We start from the raw sequence: 19,308 nt of genomic DNA, 5'->3' as shown, positions 1-19,308 counted from the left end.
GTTCCTGCTTAGCAGAAACACATGTTCACTACCTCCCCTTCTCACAGAACGACGATCTGCCTTGTTTACATAGGCAGGTCACCGGTCTTCTTCTCTCTGGAATGATTGGCGGATCCTGGCGGACATCGGGTCCGCAGGACCCACTGATTGGCTCCCACTGTGTCCAATCACAGTGGGAGTGGGTCGCCGCCGGCAGGGTGCGTGCGGGTCCCAGACCTGGAAGTGCAGAATCACATACTATATATATATAGATATATATATATCTATATATATATATATATAGATATATATATATCTATATATATATAGATACATATATATCTATATATATTTCAAGTCATGAGCTACTAGCCGGGCCTCAAGGGTTACTCGCCTCCAGTTGCCCCACCCGACCCCTACTCTGCCGCGCCCCTAAACACGCCCTCATAAATTATCTAATGAAATGAAATTGTTGATCGCCGCCTTCTCATCTGTCTCCGTCTCTCCCCCCCCCAAATATTGAGCACCAGCTGTCACAGGTCATTTGAGTTGATGACTGTCTCCAGTTAAAAATAGGTTCACCTGTCATTTGGGAGCGTAATGTATGATTGATTCTATTCAGATTTTAAGTGGTTTACCTAAAAAAAAAATCTTTATTATATATAGCATATAGCAATACATTTTTAGCAACAAACAGCAATGATAAAAAGATGAATTATGACACCCATCTTACCTGAATGGGAAAGATTTTCACAGCTACATATTCATTCATCAGCCTTGCCTTCCAAACACAGCCGAATCGGCCCCTTGCCTTGAGTTCCAATAACTGCAGGGGCTTGAGTCCAACTAATGGAGATGGCGGAGGTGGCCCTGGATCCTACAGAGATAGACAAAAACGCCATTGATCTTTTATAAGCAGCATAAGCTTCAACTAACCTCCATTTCTACAAGTTGTTAATTAGCTTAAGTTGCACAAATACACGACCTGCGATGACCTTATACTTTTGTGATTTTTAAGTCACGAAGCCTTCATTAGTCCAACCGTACACACAGAAAAAATACAACTAAGAAAAAATGTATTTTAAGGTTTCAAAGAATGAAGACTTCACCGGAATGTGACTGATTAGGATGGAGTTCTATTGAATTAAATATTTTTAACTGGCCTACACTGTTGCTATGGAAACTAAGAAAACATAGAATGGAATGGTGCACATACAGCATGAAAGTGGGGTATTCATTTAATTGTTTTGGCAAGCTTACTGAAGCAGCTAGGCCCTCTGCAAATCATGTCAGTTATGGCGAGACCTGTTTGATGAAGTGCTTCTACTTACACAGGCCCCTGCCGCAGTCAGGCCATAAAGCTCTCGATATAAAGCATGTAACATTTTATAGTCAATTAGCACTTTGGAATTAAAGGCATAGTAATCGTGATCCATTTACTCAAAAACAGCCATGTAGCGATTCCACAAAACCTGCTCTTAAATTACATTTAATGTCAGGAGATGGTTTGGGCGCAAGAAAATAAGAATCTTGTATTGATTCACAGCTCCTGGAGATGAAGGCTTGGCTGATAAAAGAGAAGCTAGCACTAGCTCACAGAAAGTATTAGCATATATCTAGATGAATGAAAATCAATAATGTTATTATATGAGCTTTAAAAAAAGGACAATAAACTCAGGGATAACATATTACAATGTCATTCTGGACTTCTTTTTTTTTTTACCCCAGACAACTGCCTGAGTCAGGCTTTGTTGATGGGCTATAAACACATTAAAGCACTTTACACAAACATTTTGACGTGAATCAGGTTCTTGCTGAAGCAGTGGGATTTATGTGACGAAACCATGTGCAAGTATTTACATATTCCCAACAAGCAGTAATAAAAACCCTCATTAATCCCTGTATCTGCAAGCATGGCGGTGCAACTCAACCTCAAAGTTCACAGCAGAAGCACTGAAGTCCTACAAGTGGTTCTCTCAGCAAATAAGCTCACCCAGTTCCCTCGCTCAGAAGGGACTCAGCAGTCTTCCAATCTATGATGTAGGCCCCTTTGACACTTTGCAGTCCCAAGTCACAGGACAAGTTGCACAAGTCGCATGACAAGTCGTTCCCCATGATTTCCAATGATAACCATTCATATACGTGCCAACTTCAAAAGTAGTCCTTGTACTACTTTGGTCCGACTTTCATGCTAGTTGAGGTCCATAGACCTCAAGTTTACACAGGCATTCCCTGAAATCACGTCAAAATCACGCGACTTTTAAGCCACGGCAGTGTGAAAGGGGCCATTACCAGAGCAGGAGCTCTGGGAGCAGAGCTGCTGAGAGAACTACTTGAAAGACTTAAATTCTTCTGCGGTGAACTTAGAGGCTACTGTTTGTTTATAATATGCAAGTTCTAGAATGTCTCTAGCCAGGCCACAGGTCACAGGTCCAATGTAAATGAGAAGGCCTCATGCAAAAAATTCCTGTAGACGCATAAACAGGTAAATGTATTCCAATGGCCAGAATAAATTAAAGTGGTTGTAAAGCCTAAACATTTTGCATTCCTTGCATTAAGGTAAAACAATGTTTAGACGTCAGCTTCCCCCCACCCCCCTTTTACTTAACTAGGCCCTTATTTGATGCAGTGCCCTGCACGTCTGCATCTCTTTTCTCCCCTCACTTCTCACTGGCTTTGCTGGGGCACAGGGAGCCATTGGCTTCCAGTGCTGTCAATCAAAGCCAGTGACGAGGGAGCAGGGGCAGGGTCAAGTCCCGCTGTCTGTGTCAATGGACGCAGCAGCAGGGCTCGGGTGCGAGCACGCACGAGTGCCCCCATGGGAAGCGGCTTCTCATGGGGGCACTGGACAGAGGTGAGGGGCCAGGAGCACCGGCAGGGGACCCGAAAAGAGGAAGTTTGTGGCAGGTAAGCATAGACATATTTGTTATTTTTTTTAAATTTACCTTTACAATCGCTTTAATATTCTGGCTGATAGAATGCATTTATGCTCAAATGCCATAAATATGGCCATAAGCACACATGCATTTTGTAACATGTGATGTGATTTTTCTGCGCAAATATTTTCTGAAAATGAACCTTACTTTGTAGCTAATATTTTTTTCAAATATCTCCCATACATTTACTCTTTGTCTCTTTCTGAAATCCCAGTGCTCAGAGTTCATTAGGCTTATCTGGTTACCCTTGTAAAAGACTTGAAGATCCACATTTACACTCCCTAAACATAAAAAAAGGATCTGGTTTGCCCAATCTGATTCACTACTAAAATGCCACCTGAATAGAACCACTCATTGGCTTTGTAAAAAAAAAATACAACATTTAGAATGTATATTTCCATGTAGTGGAAAAACTTCCCTTCTTCAGCCTTCACTGGGTCTGTATAGATGTACCTCTCTCTCTATAAAGACATCCACATATTGGGGACATCTACTTATTGGAGGCACACTATCTATGACTTTACTATATTTCTAGATCTTTCTAAGCCCCTCCACTTACTCTGCAGGAGTAGGATAATCTAAAACAGCCCATAGACAGTCCGAATCTCAGCCTGTTCAGCAGGGACTGGCCAAGATTCGAACCACGTATGGGCAGGATGATTGTACCCAAGCTGATCAGTCAACTTGAGAGCAACCAACCTGTCGGATTTTTCATGTGACTATTGCCAGCAACTATAGCCGCTAGCAATTTTATTATGTGTTCTCCCAGCCGGCACCCCTGCCCCCCCCCCCACCAGGAGAACGCAATAACGTTCTCCCTGGAAAGATCAGTGTTGATGGGGGAATCAAGCAATTTTCTTTCCTGCAACCCCTGGTGGAAAATTGTACCATCTATGGCCAGCTTAAGTTTCCTCCCTGTCTTAGGGCTCATTCGCACCATATGAGTTGGACTAAGTTGGATAGCATTGCCCAACACAATTCCAAAGAATAGACAAGGTAATCTGTCTGATGCCCAATTGTTTCAGTTACACCAATGTGTTGCGTTGGTTTGTGCTGAAAAAGACAGGATGCATTTTGCCTGCAGCACAGCAAAGCTGTACAGGTTGTCTAACCAAATCACTCTCAAATACTGTCTCCTGTCCGTTTATGTTATCACATATTAAAGCGGTAGTAAACTGCTGCAGAATAAATAAAAAAAAAAACCCACAAAAAAAACACCTGTGAGACAATGGCATAATGTTACATAGTGAGGTTGAAAAAAGACACAAGTCCATCAAGTCAAACCTATGTGTGTGGGCTTTTATGTGCTATTATGCATCGCATACTAGCACAATATGAAATACCTTAAAATGAAGCTCTTCCAGCAGCGCGCAGTCTCTGCTGAGAGGGCTGACATGTTCCCCCGGCCTTCCTTCTGGGTTTGCAGGCTCTGGCGCTGTGAGTGGCCGAGCCACGATGACGTCACTCTTGTACATACATGCGGGAGCCATCGGTTCCAGCAAGAAGCTCAGAAGGTCCGGCTCGGTATGCTGGACCTTCAGAGTGCATGCGCCAGTGTTGTCAGCGGCTGCATGCAGTGTGAATATCTCCTAAACAGTGCAAGTTTAGGAGATATTAATTTTACCCACAGGTAAGCCTATAATGCGACTATATATAAAAATAACAATGAGGGCTTTACTACTGCTTTAACTATTGCCATTGCTTACATGTATATTGCTGATGTTGTTTTGTTACTGATGAACCTTAAAGTAGTATTAAATCCAGAAGCAAACATTATTTTGCAGCTTACCATTTCTTAGATGTGATGGCTGCATTCACTTTCTTTTTTAGGCTTTTATTTTCATCTGGTGATCTGGGCAGTAATACTCTCCATACGCATAAGTTCCCTATCCCCATGACTAAGCTACGGGGGGGGGGTTCTGGAGTGAAACGCATTGGGGGCATGCCTGCTCAGAGTCCAGGCTGAGGTTCCCACTTCATTCATTGCAGCAGGACATCATAGATTTGCGACTTCCAGGGGTCACCCTTCCTTCCTTGATCTGGCCAGCAAGTCTGTCGTTTTTCAAAAGAAGCTGCTCTCCAGTAGATGTATCAATTACAAAGATGAGACAAACCATTTAACTCCAGCAGGGGTGCTTACAACGATCAGCTTTTATGTAAAACCTTTATCTCAAAAGGAATAAAAAACTGTTACTGTAACTAATTATGAAGTGTTACTTGGAGTTTGGCTTCAGTTTGTTAGCGTATCTAAATCTGCTAGTAAATCTAACACACACACCCCCCCCCCCCCTCCAGCCGTCCAAAAGTGCACTCCCTGGGCTCCTTCATCCAGAGTGGGGCACTCTAATACAGAAGGTTTATTACTGGGCAGATCATCAGGTGAAATCAGAGGAAAAAATCCTAAAAAAAAAAAAAAAAAGAAAATGAATGCAGCCACCACATCTACTGATTGGTAAGCTGTAATATACTACATTTTTTTTTTTTTTACGTTTAATACCGCTTTAAAAAAAAAAAAAAAAAAAAATGGTGTAAAGAGCCGTATTTGATTATTCACAAGGACAGGGTCGTGTTACTTACACGTCCAAGTTTTCTGCTTAAAGTGGTTTCAGGTTTTCACCTGAACCAAGATATTGTCCTACCATCGTTTTTTCCAAAACCATGTTCTAGGGAAGAGATGTCACTACATCCACGTCTTGATGTGGTGAGAGCGGTCAAGGTCTATTTAGAAACGACCGGAAGACTGATTAACTATTTGTGCTGCCAGAGGGTCCTAGGAAAGGTCAGGCAACATCGAGATCCACTATTTCTAAGTGGATTCGGCAAGTTATAATTCAGGCTTATGGTTTAAAAGGTAAAATTCCACCTTTTCAAGTCAAGGCGCACTCTACCAGAGCAATTAGTGCTTCTAGGGCAGTGCATCACCAGGCCTCCATGGCTCAGATCTGTAAGGCTGCAACTTGATCTTCAGTGCATACATTCACCAGGTTTTATCAGGTGGATGTAAAAAGGTATGAGGATATCACCTTTGGGCGCAGTGTGCTGCAGGCAGCAGTATAGGTCCTCAAGTCTGGGAGCGCCCTATGGGTTGTGTCTCCCTCCCCTCAAATAGCATTACTATGGGACGTCCCACATAGTTAATAACTATGGCTCTGTGTCCCGTGATGTACGATAAAGAAAATAGGATTTTTTATAACAGCTTACCTGTAAAATCCTTTTCTTGGAGTACATCACGGGACACAGAGGTCCCTCCCCTCTTTTGGGATATATGTATATTGCTTTGCTACAAAACTGAGGTACTCCTGGTAGGAGGAGGGGTTATATAGGGAGTGAACTTCCTGTATTGGGTGTGCCAGTGTCCATCACCTGAAGGTGCCTGTATACCCATATAGTTAATAACTATGGCTCTGTGTCCCGTGATGCACGATAAAGAAAAAGGTTTTGTTCCTCATTTGGGGTATATGACCTGACGTCACGGTTGGAGTAAAAGAAATCTGATGTCTTCCCCGGTGGTGGCTTGAAGTTTCTGTTGAGTGGACTTCTTTACAGACGTAGAGTTTTCCAGACATAAAAGCCTATGCTGACCCCCTGTAATAGGTGGTTAACGTTCTTTGGTAAGCGCACATCCTATGTTTTTGGTGGTGGTTGCACAAGGTGGAGGAAGTCGGTGACACAACATTCAAACTTTCACTATTGTGTCACGTTTGTGACTCTTGGACTCGCTTGTTTATATAATTTATTTACTGTTTATTTCATTTAAACGAAACATACTTGTTCACCTATTTCATTTTTGTGATAATATCTCACTTGATTGTTGCAGCTGCAATTTTTGTTTTTTGTTCATCATAAGCGCAGTTTATTTCCGATATTTTTACTTTGTAAGTAACTAAAGGGGTCATGCCTGGACTTGCTACATGCAGAAGAAAAGAATACAAAAAGCAACTATGCGGCTGGAGCTACTGCGATAAAAGGACAGCGACTGAATAAAGGTGCCATGGCATCTCAGCACTATGGGCGGCTTATGCATTTAACATGTATTCAATGAATTCTGGGAAACTATCAATACATGCTTGGGCCTGGAGCTCAACAATGATGGTTTGCCACTTGTACGCATAATTCTGCAGGTTAAGCAAACTTGCTTATATACTGAAGTGTAGACAGGTAGTCATTGACTTATCTAGAACAGAAAGGTAACTTAAGAGATCTACTTATCCTAGGTGAAATCATGATGTTATCTCACCTCCAAGACTTAGCTGATGTATGGCTACAAATTCATGCAGTGAATGACACTCCTTTTTTCTATGGATAAGAGTGGGGATGGTCTCAGAGTGTAACGGAAATAAAGCCACCAAACACCTGCTTAACATAGGCCTTTATGGTATGCATGACCTTATTATGAGCAGATTATACTTTTATACTTTAATATCAGGCGCAGGTGACCTAAAGCGGAGTTCGACCGTCAAATCAATTTTTTTTCCCCCTAAATTCCTGTTGCTATAATATAAATGTCCCACTAACTTGTTTTTTCAAAATTACCCCCTGATGTCCGGTTTCATATATAAAAATAACTTATATTATGTGTTACTGGCAGTTGTCATCTTGCCTGTGGGCATGTGAAGCCCACAAGCAGACAGTTCCGGGATATGGTGATGCTGAGCTACCAGCAAGCACCGCCTGTTCCCGCACATGCGTATTATTTATGAGTCGCAGCGCCGTAAGCTTCCGACGTTGCCATCACAATGGGCAGCGTAGTCAGAAGTGCTCGCTGCGTTGTGATGGCAACGAAGAAATACAAAAGCACACGGCTAGCCACACTGACTCCTGGGAAGATTGATTCATAGCTCCCAGGAGACAGTGCGCTGCCGGATATGACGGCGATATCAGCGGGTGGCTCACACAGGAAATGCAGCATAAATAAAAGCATAAAACGTTAACCCTTAGGGAAAAAAAAATATTGCCATTTGACAATGTTTATTAGGCCAGCTTGCTAATAAGCTGAATTTAGGAAATTGTGTGGAACTCCGCTTTAAGTAAATATCTGCTTGGATATGAAAAATATGGATTGGTCAATGTTGTTAATCTTGGGCTGCAGATACTGTATGTGCATGGAAATTCAAGTTATAACTGCTTCTATCTACTTCATGGTATAAATATTGGGTTTTGATGCTAAAAGTCTGGCAACATGTATAGCAATTCTGTTCACCTGCAGGATTTCTCCATCTCCTGGGACACATTATCCCTCTACAAGCTCTCTGGTTTCCCCACTCCTTATGAGGCATAATCAATATAAAATAATACAAGTAATCTTGTCAGCTGATAAGTTATTGTGCATAGCACGTGCCCTTTGACACAAGCCCAAACCTGCATGACCTTGCCATGAGCAGATTAACCACTTGCCTATCGGGGTAATTTTGAAATTTTTCACATACACGTTCAAGTCAGCATTTTTTTTATATAAAATTACTTAGAACCCCCCCCAAAACATTATATATTTTCAGAAAGTGGAGGTCGGTGAGGAAATGGTGGCTGCTGCAATTTTTTACATTGCACAACGATGTATGTGCAGCCATTAAATGTAAATTTTCAGGAAACTAAATACATTTCCATGCACAACCCCATAATACCCACATTTTTTGGTAAAATATAAAAGATCATGTTGTGCCAAGCAAATAGATACCAAACATGTTAAGATTTGAAATTGTGCGCACTCATGAAATAGCAAAAAACAACAGTACCTAAAAAATCTTTGTAGGTAATGCTTTAAAAGCCTTCACAGGTTACCAGTTAAGAGTTAAATTGGTTGCAAACTTTCGATTAAAAAAAATAAAATAATAAATAATAAAACATGCCTGTACTTACCTGCTGTGCAATAGTTTTGCACAGAGCAGCCCTGATCCTCTTCTTCTGGGGTCCCCCCACTGGCACTCCAGGTCCCTCCTCTTCATTGGATGCCCCCATGGAAAGCCGCTTTCCCTTGGGGCACCCGTGCAGGCTGCGTCCATTGACAAAGACAGCGGGACTCGGGCCCCGCCCCCCACCCCCCACCAATGGCTCCTTCAATCTGTCCAAAGAGGAGATAGACATCAGCTGCACATCGCTGGATCGGATCGGGCTCAGGAAATAAAAAAGGAGGGGTGCTGCAGCACAGAAGGTTTTTCACCTTAATGCACAGAATGCATTAAGTTTAAGCTGAAAAACCATGAGACTTTACAGCCCCTTTAAATGTGAGCTGGGGTGCTAGAATTATTGCTCTCACTTGCTGCTATACCTCACATGTGTGGTGCAATCACTATTTTGTGTTCTGGATTGATTTTCTTGCGTATGTTTGATTTCCTTTATTTTCATCTGGTTATCCCACCCAGTAAGACTTTTTTTTTTTTTTTTTTTTTTTGAAAAAAAAAGAAAAAAAAAAGAAACTGCTCTTTTCCAGATGAATACGTTTACAGGGATGCGACAAATCATCAAACCATTTAACATTGACAGGGTGCTTTCAATGATCAGCTTTTATTTATTGTGAAAGCTTAATCCCTAAAAGGAAAAAACTTTTTACTGTAACTGATTATAAGGCCTCATGTACACTAAACGTTATAAAAACGCCAGTAGCGCTAGCTGTAGAATGCCTTGTTTTGCAGCAATTTTGCATTAGTGTGTTGTCACTTTTGCATTTTTTAGCAAAATTATGCTCCTACAAAAGCTTCAGGTTTAAAAATGCTCAGAAATGCCACATTTTTCAGAATTTTCACAACTTCTTCAAACACAGTGGTTCTGGGGGATTTTCAAAGCCTGAAAACGCCCTGGCTAAAAAACACTGATAGAAGCCTATGTGTGCATGGACAACATTCTGGGAAGTTTACTGGCTGTGAAATTAAAATAGAAATAAAAATGCAGACGTCCAAAACAGCAGCTGTAAAAATACCCAGTGAGCATCAGGTCTAAAGTGTGAGTTGGAGTTTGGCTTCAATTTGTTAGTGTATCCAAGTCTGGTGGTACATCTAACACTCCCCTCCCCCCGACTGACAATGCTGCTGTCTGCTATGCTCCTTCATCCAGAGTGGGGGCACACTAACACAGGAGGAGTTTTATTGGCCAGATCACAAGGTGAAAACAGAGGGAAAAAGCCTAAAAAAGAAAGAAAGCAGATGCAGCCATCTCATCTAAGGATTGGTAAGCTGCAATATAATATATTTTTGGTTTTGGGTTTAATATCACTTGAGGCTTGGTTCACACTGCCACGATTGGGATCTGACTTGTGAGACCCCAAGTTGCATGACATGTGAAATCTCATGTTAGTCTATGAGAGCTGTCCTAATTAGCACTATTGAAGGTGCTCTGACTTTAGAAAAAGTTCCTGTACTACTTCAAGGTGACTTCTATCAGACTTGTGCCTCAAAGTAGTCCTCACATCGTCAGGAGGTCTCCTGGCAAAGTCTCAACGTAAGTCGCGTGACTTTCAGGTTATGGCAGTGTGAACTGAGCCTGAATGTCTTTTGAGGCGTTAGCACCCTGGATACATACAAAAACGTAACCATTTTTATTACCACCATTATTAATAGATAAGCAGCCAGGCCTCTTAGTATTGCATATTAATTTCCACTTACTGCATGATGAAGTAAAAATACATATGCTTAGGGATGGGGAAAAATATATTCCTTGCTGGGTACGTGCCATCCCTATAGGACAATAAACAAACTATGGAATTTATCAACTGCAACACTGCAACAATATGCTCTAACAAAATACTTTCCAATCAGGGTTCAGTTTTCATGAACATGGCTACTCTATACTGTTCTACACTGATCAGCCATTGTGGATTGCTGGAAATCTGAGCTCACAGCAGATGTGTTGCTAGATATATAAAAAAAAATTCCACTTAGACAGTAGCTTGGATACAAATAATGTTCTCTTCGATCTGATCTTCAATTAGAACCATAGAATATTATAACAACCTTTTCTTTCCATTCCTTCCAAGACTCTACATGAAACAGATGTAGATCCCACTGCCAGGAACAGGTTCATATTGTCACAACAAGGGTGTCTGACCTTCCTGCGAGACTCACTTACCTCATTAATGTCAACATGGCCATAGGGAGGTTTCCGGTGCCGATACATCCAGAACGCCAGGAGAATGGCCATAGACAGGCCAGCAATGGGAAGCAAGATATACACCAGAATGTTCAAGACTGACACAGGCTGCTGAGTCTTTGGATCAAATGTTTCTGAAAAGATAAAATATTAAAAAATGCATATAAACCATGTATTTATAATTGTTTAAACAAATTAAATATTACTTTTTTTTTATATAAAACTGATGCTTATTTAGAGCAGTTAAACTGAGGTCTATATTGAAAAAAAAAGCCATCAAGCTGTTGTTGCTACCGCTACAATCAAGTCCTATTTCAGGAAAAGAGTCAAGCAGACTGTATATGATGGGCAGCGGACACCAATGAAGTAAAGTTTTACTGAAACAATGAAGACTGCAATAGTGGGGCCTGCATGGTTTTAGAAGGTCCATCAAGAGGTTGCTTTTGGTCCTTGAGCAGTGGAGGATTCATCTTATGTTAGATGTTGCCTTAGATCCAGCACCAAAGTCACTCCCCTGACTCAGCAGGGTGAGATCACCAACAACTTTGCTAATCTTTTAGAAACCCCTGACACCAATGTGCTTTTTTAACCATCAGTAAGAGGCAGGGGGCATTCTTTCCACTAACCATCAGTGTAAAGGGTTTTTTGTGCCCACTGTCAATGAGACACTACCTTGCTCACCAATGAAAGGAATCCCCTTCTCCCACAGACCAGCAATGTATTATGTAAGAGGGGCCTTATCCCACTAATCACCAATGTAAGGATGGCCTTATTTCATTGATCACCAGTGTAACTGGACTCTTTTCTTACTGACCACCAATCTAAGGGGACCCTTTTCTTACTGACCTCCAATGTAAGGGGACCCTTTCCCACTATCAGTGTAAAACAAGTTAGTTTAAAGGATAAGTTCACCTTCGGGAACGTTATGTTTTTAGGGTGCAACATGTTCCCACTCTTGCAGCCTCTCCCCAATCCCCCTTTTAATTGTGACAGCGGGCCAGGGATCTTCTTCCCACAACCAATGTCACAATTTTAAAAAAGTGGAAGCGTGGGGCTCCACCCACCCAGCCACGTCATTCATTATCAAAGTACTGTGAATGAGGGAACTACAACTACCGTCAACCACTGCGGCTGATGGCTTGCACTCTAGGTAGTTCATTGATGCTTCCTGTCATTTAGTAACTGCTTGCTTGTACGAGATACACTTGCAGACTGAAGGAGCCAGAGATTGCACCTGCAATGTGCATTTATTTTTTTAAATTTTTTTTGAAAGGTGAACTTCTCCTTTAAATGAATTATTACTGAAAATAACTCTGGTGTATAGAGCATTGTTTTTTTTTTTTTTTTAAATAACCCATTCAAAGTTTCAAATAAACCACTATTTTTCCTTATTTTATTACTATATCTACAGCCTACAGATCTAGTTTTTGTATTGTGAGCTGTAAATAAAATAATTTTAGCTGGGGTTGCCTGAAACCTGAAAAAATAAAATGAGAAAGACTGCAATTATCCGACAACAGGCACTTTCAGAATAACTAACAATGGGTTATTAAATACATTGTGGAAAACAAATACAACTGTAACCAATTACAAATTACTTTTAATCATTTTTTCATCCAAATATAACAAAACAAACAATTTGGAATACAAAATTGCTATTACATTGGCAACATGTGCTCTTTACACAACTGTTTCATATCCATCTTCAGTTACTGTAGCCAAATATCTTTTTTTTTTTTTTTGTTGCAATTTTTAACTGCTGTTAAAGGTCACCTACTCAGTATTTTCAAAAATGTCCAGACTACTGGTAAAGGTCATTTACTCCATATTTTCAACAATGTCCAGATTACAAGGCTCAGCACATTGGCACTTATACTGAGTGATCTGCTGCAATGGACAGAACAAGCTCCCCAGGGAATGAGTGTGCTAGGTCTTAATAGGAATCTGTGCTCTTCTGATTTATGTCTGCATTGAGTCTCTGGCAGGAGACCAACACATGGGACCTTGCATCCATAGAAGGCACAAAACAATGTAATGCAAGTTTTCCAGGGTATGGAGGGTCTGGAAAGTAAATCATCTGACAACCCCAAACTCACCCTTACCATGGTGGCACAAAATTGCTTGTATTCAAAGAGGGAGAGAGACAGAGATTTGTTGAAGGTTAAGTGAACAATGAAAACTGCTTTTACAATGCTAGTCAGAGTGCTGGCCACTATGAAAAGTTTCTGTGGATAGCGAGGATGATTTGCTAAGTATTTTTCTTAAGCTGTTCCTGAGAACGTGTGCTTGCCTAAACAAAAAGTCCCACCCTACACATCTTCTGCTGCTGTCCCCCAGGGGACAAAGTGCAAGTGACAATAACAGCCATAAAGATCTGATTTTCTTGAGAACCAGTCAGTGTTTCTTTTCTCAAGCAATGATAATGGCCCTGACTCAACAGACCAGCAGGTAAGCTTCTAATCAACAGGAGACTTCTTTAAGCCAATCACGTTCAAAGAATAAGTTTATTTTTTAGAAACTTCCTAAAGCTGGATATTTGAAATCAGCACAGTTTCTCTGGATCACTTCGATATATTTGTATTTATATCAGCCTCTCTCAACCTTTTTACTCCAGAGGAACCCTTGAAATAATTAGCAGGTCTTGTGAAACCCTTGAAAATATCAATACAATCGGGGGTCAATGGGAAAATTGCCTCTTACATTCGTGGCCAGTGAATAGAATGTGGGGGTGAGAATGCCCTCTTTACACACAGCTAAAAAAATTACTGGTGTCCTGCAGATGTCTTTGTCAAATGGCACTGGACTCAGAACTATGTCGGCATCATAAAATGGGAGGTCAAGCCACCATAGATAAAGGAATTACTGGCAACCTTTAGAGCAACCATAGGGTTCTACGGAACCCTGGTTAAAGAATGGCTGATTTATTTACTCCACTCCCATAAACATATTTTACAAATTACAAGTGTAGGACCTAGTGAGCCATGATCAAATGTGCAAAGCTGTGAAAGCTGCCATTTTGTATCCTAACCAGTCTTTAGTTCAACAATATTGTCCATCGCTGAGATAAGAGACATCAATCCCCAGTCAATTTTTAAGGATAAGTTCACCTTTTGTAACATGTTACACCCATATTCGGGGTGTAACATTTAACATTTTACAAATTCACCAACACCTGCAAATCCCCCACCCCCTGAGTCCCTGTTTTGACAGCGAGCAGGGGATCTTCTCCTCTCACTCGCTGCCACAATCTAAAGAAAACATGGTTGTATAGGGCTCCACCCGTGTCATCCGTTCACAGTGTTCTATGAATGGGAAAACTACAAGTCCTGACAGCCTATTGGCTGTCGGCTTGTAGGTCCCAATGAACTATCAGGGAGCTGTTGAGCGCTCTAGTAATTTATTGAGCTTCCTGTCAGAGTGTAACTGCCGACCCATATCAGATGTACGAGCAAACAGTGGGACTGTGGCATTACGCTCACAATCTGCTGATTACGGGTGCAATGCTGTACAGGTCCCTAACAAAAATAATAACAAATGCATATTTTTTTACCTGCAAAAAAAATGTGCATTTATATATATATATATATATATATATATATATATATATATATATATATATATATATATATATATATATATATATATATATATATATATATATTTTATTTTTTTTTGTAAAAGTGAACTTATCCTTTTTAATTTCTATCATTTTATCAACAGTAGTTTTTTTCTGTTTTTTTTTTATCTCTGCTGAGATTTGTCCACATTTCCTGTACTGGTGAATATTGACACCAAGGGGCCCAGGCCAGCTAAACTCAAAGTAGCACAATAGTGCAGTCTGTACCATATATAGGAGCAATGCAATAATGGCGAGCTACCAAGAATCATCAGAGAGTAGAGGGACTCTTCCTCATGCAGCCCTTATGCTTGCTGATTACCAAGAACAATGATAATACCTTGTACTTGATCACTTCTTCACTTGTTCTTTAATATATGTTTAAAAAATGTTTTTTATAAGTTAAGAAACATTTTCTGTGTTAACAATGTTGGAAAATGTCAACTGAGAAATTAATAAAAATGTAAAGTTGAAAAAAAAAAAGGGACGTATGGGGATCACTGCTGTGCAGGTCCTTAATAGAGGGCTATGGCGTAGTACCATAACTGCTAAGGGCACAATGCAGTATAGGTGGTGTTGTGGGGCACAGGTGGGTGTGTATAGCAGAGACCGTACGATAGAGAAGCAGAGAGAGCAGTATGGTTTTGCATCATTGCTATGCCAGGAAAGGTATGGCTATGGCAATGAAGGGGGCACTGAAAGGAGGGTCTTGGCAGTAAAAGAAGGGGAGGGGGGGCACTGACACTCATTGCGAGGAGAATGGACAGTGGAGGGTAGCCCAGTTCCAAAATATGCACTGAGGTTCATAGATCTATGGCTGCAACACCTACAGAAATCAAAACAGTTTTGGCATTAGATACTAGTTATTTTTAAGGTTATCCTTCACGGTATGGTTTATAATGGTGCCTATGGATTACTGCACTTTACACATCATGATAGTCCTACTCAGCGTCTTACTGTTTACAGCTCAAGTAAATATCAATCACAGGAGAGAACTTAATGTGAAATGCAGTGGTTCTGCCATGAAACATCAAAGTACATTCACAAATAAGAACAAGGTGTTTTAAAATTGACTTTTCTTGTGCAGATTATTTGTTATCAGCCAGGAGAAGGAGCTTTGTGCCTTAAAAGCTTGCTATAATTTCCACTGCAGTTAGCCATTAAACGTTTTAACCTTTTGTTATTTTGACAAAATGGACAGTTCTGGATCTATTCCACAACAAGAAACCCTCATTTTAGCCTAATTTTCAAGAAAAACAAAAAACAAAGATAATTTGATTGCACCCAACAGTCCAAATCAATTTTCTTCTTAAATGGTAAACATTTTAAAAATAGTTTGCTAAACCTGTCCCTATATTTCAAGATAAAGGTTGTGGTCTTCTGCATTACTGGGACTCTGAATGGAAGTGATTTTCCTTTGTTTGGTTAAGGTCACTTTCACTGTGGGCGCAGTGTGAGAAATGCTGATGTGGAGCTATCCCCAGCACCGTGTATAATGAAAGCCTCTTGGATTCTGTATAGAAAAGTTAATGATTGAATGGCTTTTCTTTGGTGACAAGGTGCCATCTGTTCACTATTTTTTTTTCTTTCAGGAAATTTAAAGGGAATGCACCAAGGAAACTTTTCTTCCAGGCAGGATGTGAATTAAACCATATCTGTCACCCATACGCAATAGGATGCCATTTTGGCCTTTATATAAGCCTCGACAATTTAAACTGTTTATATGACAAAATAATGCATAAGCAGGAATTGCCTTCAGTGAAAAGCGCAAATCGAAATATCCAGAAGATCCAGTAGGTATTGGCTGCTGAAGCTAAATACAAACTAACTTTTATCTTAAAAGTTGTGCTCTCTCTTTCTTGTCAAGTCTCTACCGCCATATACTGAACCTCTAAAGTATGAATTCAACATATAAAAAGCCGAATAAAATTTTAAAGTCTATTTTCAACTATGTGAATGGCAGTAGGTGTGTCTGAAGTTGAAGCAACACTCAGCAAAGTTGCAGATATAAAAGGGTCTTCCACTCCCAGCATCCCTAGCTGTCCTTCCCACTGTTGTGGATTGGTAGTGGCGGCTGCTTGATGACCCTTGTGATTACGTGTGGACTTGGAGCGCCGCTCAAAGCTGAGAGGATAATAGGTGTTCCAACCGGTATTCAGAAAGTGGGAGCAGGCATCAGGCACTAATTCAGTAGTGTAGACATACACTAGATTACCAAAAGTATTGGAACGCTTGCCTTTGCACACATATGAACTGTAATGGCATCCCAGTCTTAGTCTGTAGGGTTCAATATTAAGTTAACCCACCCTTTGCAGCTATAACAGCTTCAACTCTTCTGGGAAGGCCGTCCACAAGGTTTAGGAGTGTGTCTATGGGAATGTTTGACCATTCTTCCAGAAGAGCATTTGTGAGGTCAGGCACTGATGTTGGACGAGAAGGCCTGGCTCGTAGTCTCCCCTCTAATTGTCCAAAATGTCTTGGTATGCCAACGCCTTAAGAGTTCCCTTCACTGGAACTAAGAGACCAAGCCCAACCCCACATCAAAATCCCCCTTCACCAAATGATTTGGACCAGTGCACAAATCAGGGTCCATAAAGACATGGATGAGCGCGTTTGGGGTGGAGGAACTTGACTGGCCTGCACAGAGACTTGACCTCAACCCGATAGAACACCTTTGGGATGAATGAGCGGAGCCTGCCAGCCAGGCCTTCTCATTTAACATCAGGGCCTGACCTTACAAATGCGCTTCTGGAAGAATGGTCAAACATTCACATTTATTTATTTATTTATTTATTTCAGGTACTTATATAGCGCCGTCAATTTACGCAGCGCTTTACATATACATTGTACATTCACATCAGTCCCTACCCTCAAGGAGCTTACAATCTAAGGTCCCTAACTCACATTCATACATACTAGGGACAATTTAGACAGGATCCAATTAACTTACCAGCATGTCTTTGGAGTATGGGAGGAAACCGGAGTACCCGGAGGAAACCCATGCAGGCACAGGGAGAACATGCAAACTCCAGGCAGGTAGTGTCGTGGTTGGGATTCGAACCAGCGACCCTTCTTACTGCTAGGCGAGAGTGCTACCACTGCATCACTGTGCTGCCCACATAGAAACACTCCTAAACCTTGTGGAAAGCCTTCCCAGAAGAGTGAAGTGGTTATAGCTGCAAAGGGTGGGCCAACTCAATATTGAACCCTACGGACTAAGACGGTTGATGTGTGTGTAAAGGCAGGTGTCAAAACACTTCTGCCAATATAGTGTATGTGGGGTAACTGAAAACCGACCTGGTGCTTCAGATGTGGATATGGCTGTGTATGCCATCGCTGCTTGGACCACCCACCCCCCCAACATGTTTCACCCACCTACCAGGGCTTGGTCACAGAGGTCACAAAGCCCCAGTAAGGCAGTGCAAAACATGTCAGGGGGTGTGGTTGGAGCAGCACTGGCTGAGGACATACACAGCCATATCTGAAGCACTGGGTCAGTTTTGAGTGGTGTCTTACCCCACCATATACTTGATGATCCCTGACACTGACTGCTATCAGCAGTGTGAAACAAAGACTCACATAAAGATGCTGTCAAGCAACCTAAGAGAGCGATGCAGAGGGCGTGTGCAACAATAATTGGTAGCAAGACTGCCTCTTGACATCAAGGAGCCTACAGACACACTGTCCAATAGCACAGTTGTAGTCCATCTCCATGAGTGCACATCCCAATACAGGAAACAAGATAGGGACATGCTGGACTGTCATCACCTTCAAAGTAAGATTTGGCAAAAGAATAGCCAAAGGTTAGAAAACAACAAATTAGGATAAACAAATGCAAGTTGCACAACATATGTAATTGTTTAACCTCCCTGGCGGTATGATTATTTCGGATTTTAGGTGCTGAAAGCGGTACAATTATTTTGCATGGAAATTTGGCGTTTTATATTGTAGGTCTGTAATTCTTAACAATAACACACTTAAATCTGTCCAAACAAGAGTCTAGTAGATATCCCGGGTATGAAAAAAGTTTGAAACACAAAAAATTAAATTATAATATAATAAATAAAAATAAATAATTAAAAAAAAAAAAAATTAATACTAAAATAAAATTTCCCCACGATTCACTATCGCTCAATTCTGCAAGTGTTCTAATTTACCATTGCTGTTTTCTAGCTGGTCTAAAGCCACTTTTGATGTAAAGGGACACTTTTTGGTTGCTATGGACAATCTCCAGTTTCCAGGCAGAAAAAACAGTATATATAACATAAAACTGCATGCAGGGCATAGGACAAAGCACTGGGGACAAAAGGGATGTGAAATAATTTCATACAGTACTGTAATCTGTAAGATTACAGTACTGTATGTGTTATGATTTTACACTTTTTTGAATTTGCCGCCAGGCTCCGCCCCCGTGCGTCGCGCCACTCGCAGGGAACGGAGCCTGGCATGGAGAGGCTTCGGAGGAGGACGGAGCCCGCAGACACAGCGGGGGACATCGCAGGATCCCGGGGACAAGGTAAGTAAAGCCACACCAGGATCCTGCGATGTAATCCCGAGTGTGGCTCGGGGTTACCGCTAATGGTCCTGAATTTTAACCCCAAGCCACACTCGGGAAAACCGCCAGGGAGGCTACTATGGTATTGTTCGGGATTACAAACACTTTAAAGTGTTTCTATAGGCAGAAGGTTTTTTTACCTT

General features: G+C 41.2%; 1 protein-coding gene across 1 annotated transcript in view; it reads right to left on the bottom strand.

Annotated features, from left to right (window-relative positions):
- The window catches only part of ACVR2B (activin A receptor type 2B), a 279,211-nt gene that overhangs the window by 75,292 nt on the left and 184,611 nt on the right, over positions 1-19,308 (bottom strand). Inside the window, exons 4-5 of the mRNA XM_073632740.1 lie at positions 10,974-11,128; positions 713-856 (exon numbers count right to left, since the gene is read on the bottom strand). Of these exons, the coding sequence (XP_073488841.1) occupies positions 713-856; positions 10,974-11,128 (299 nt within the window). The remainder of the gene's footprint in view (positions 1-712; positions 857-10,973; positions 11,129-19,308) is intronic.

This window comes from Aquarana catesbeiana, linkage group LG05 (assembly GCF_042186555.1).
Source record: "Aquarana catesbeiana isolate 2022-GZ linkage group LG05, ASM4218655v1, whole genome shotgun sequence".
In the NCBI taxonomy this organism is placed as follows: domain Eukaryota; kingdom Metazoa; phylum Chordata; class Amphibia; order Anura; family Ranidae; genus Aquarana; species Aquarana catesbeiana.
Note: the sequence above shows the minus strand (reverse complement) of the source record. Positions and strands in the feature narration are given on the sequence as shown.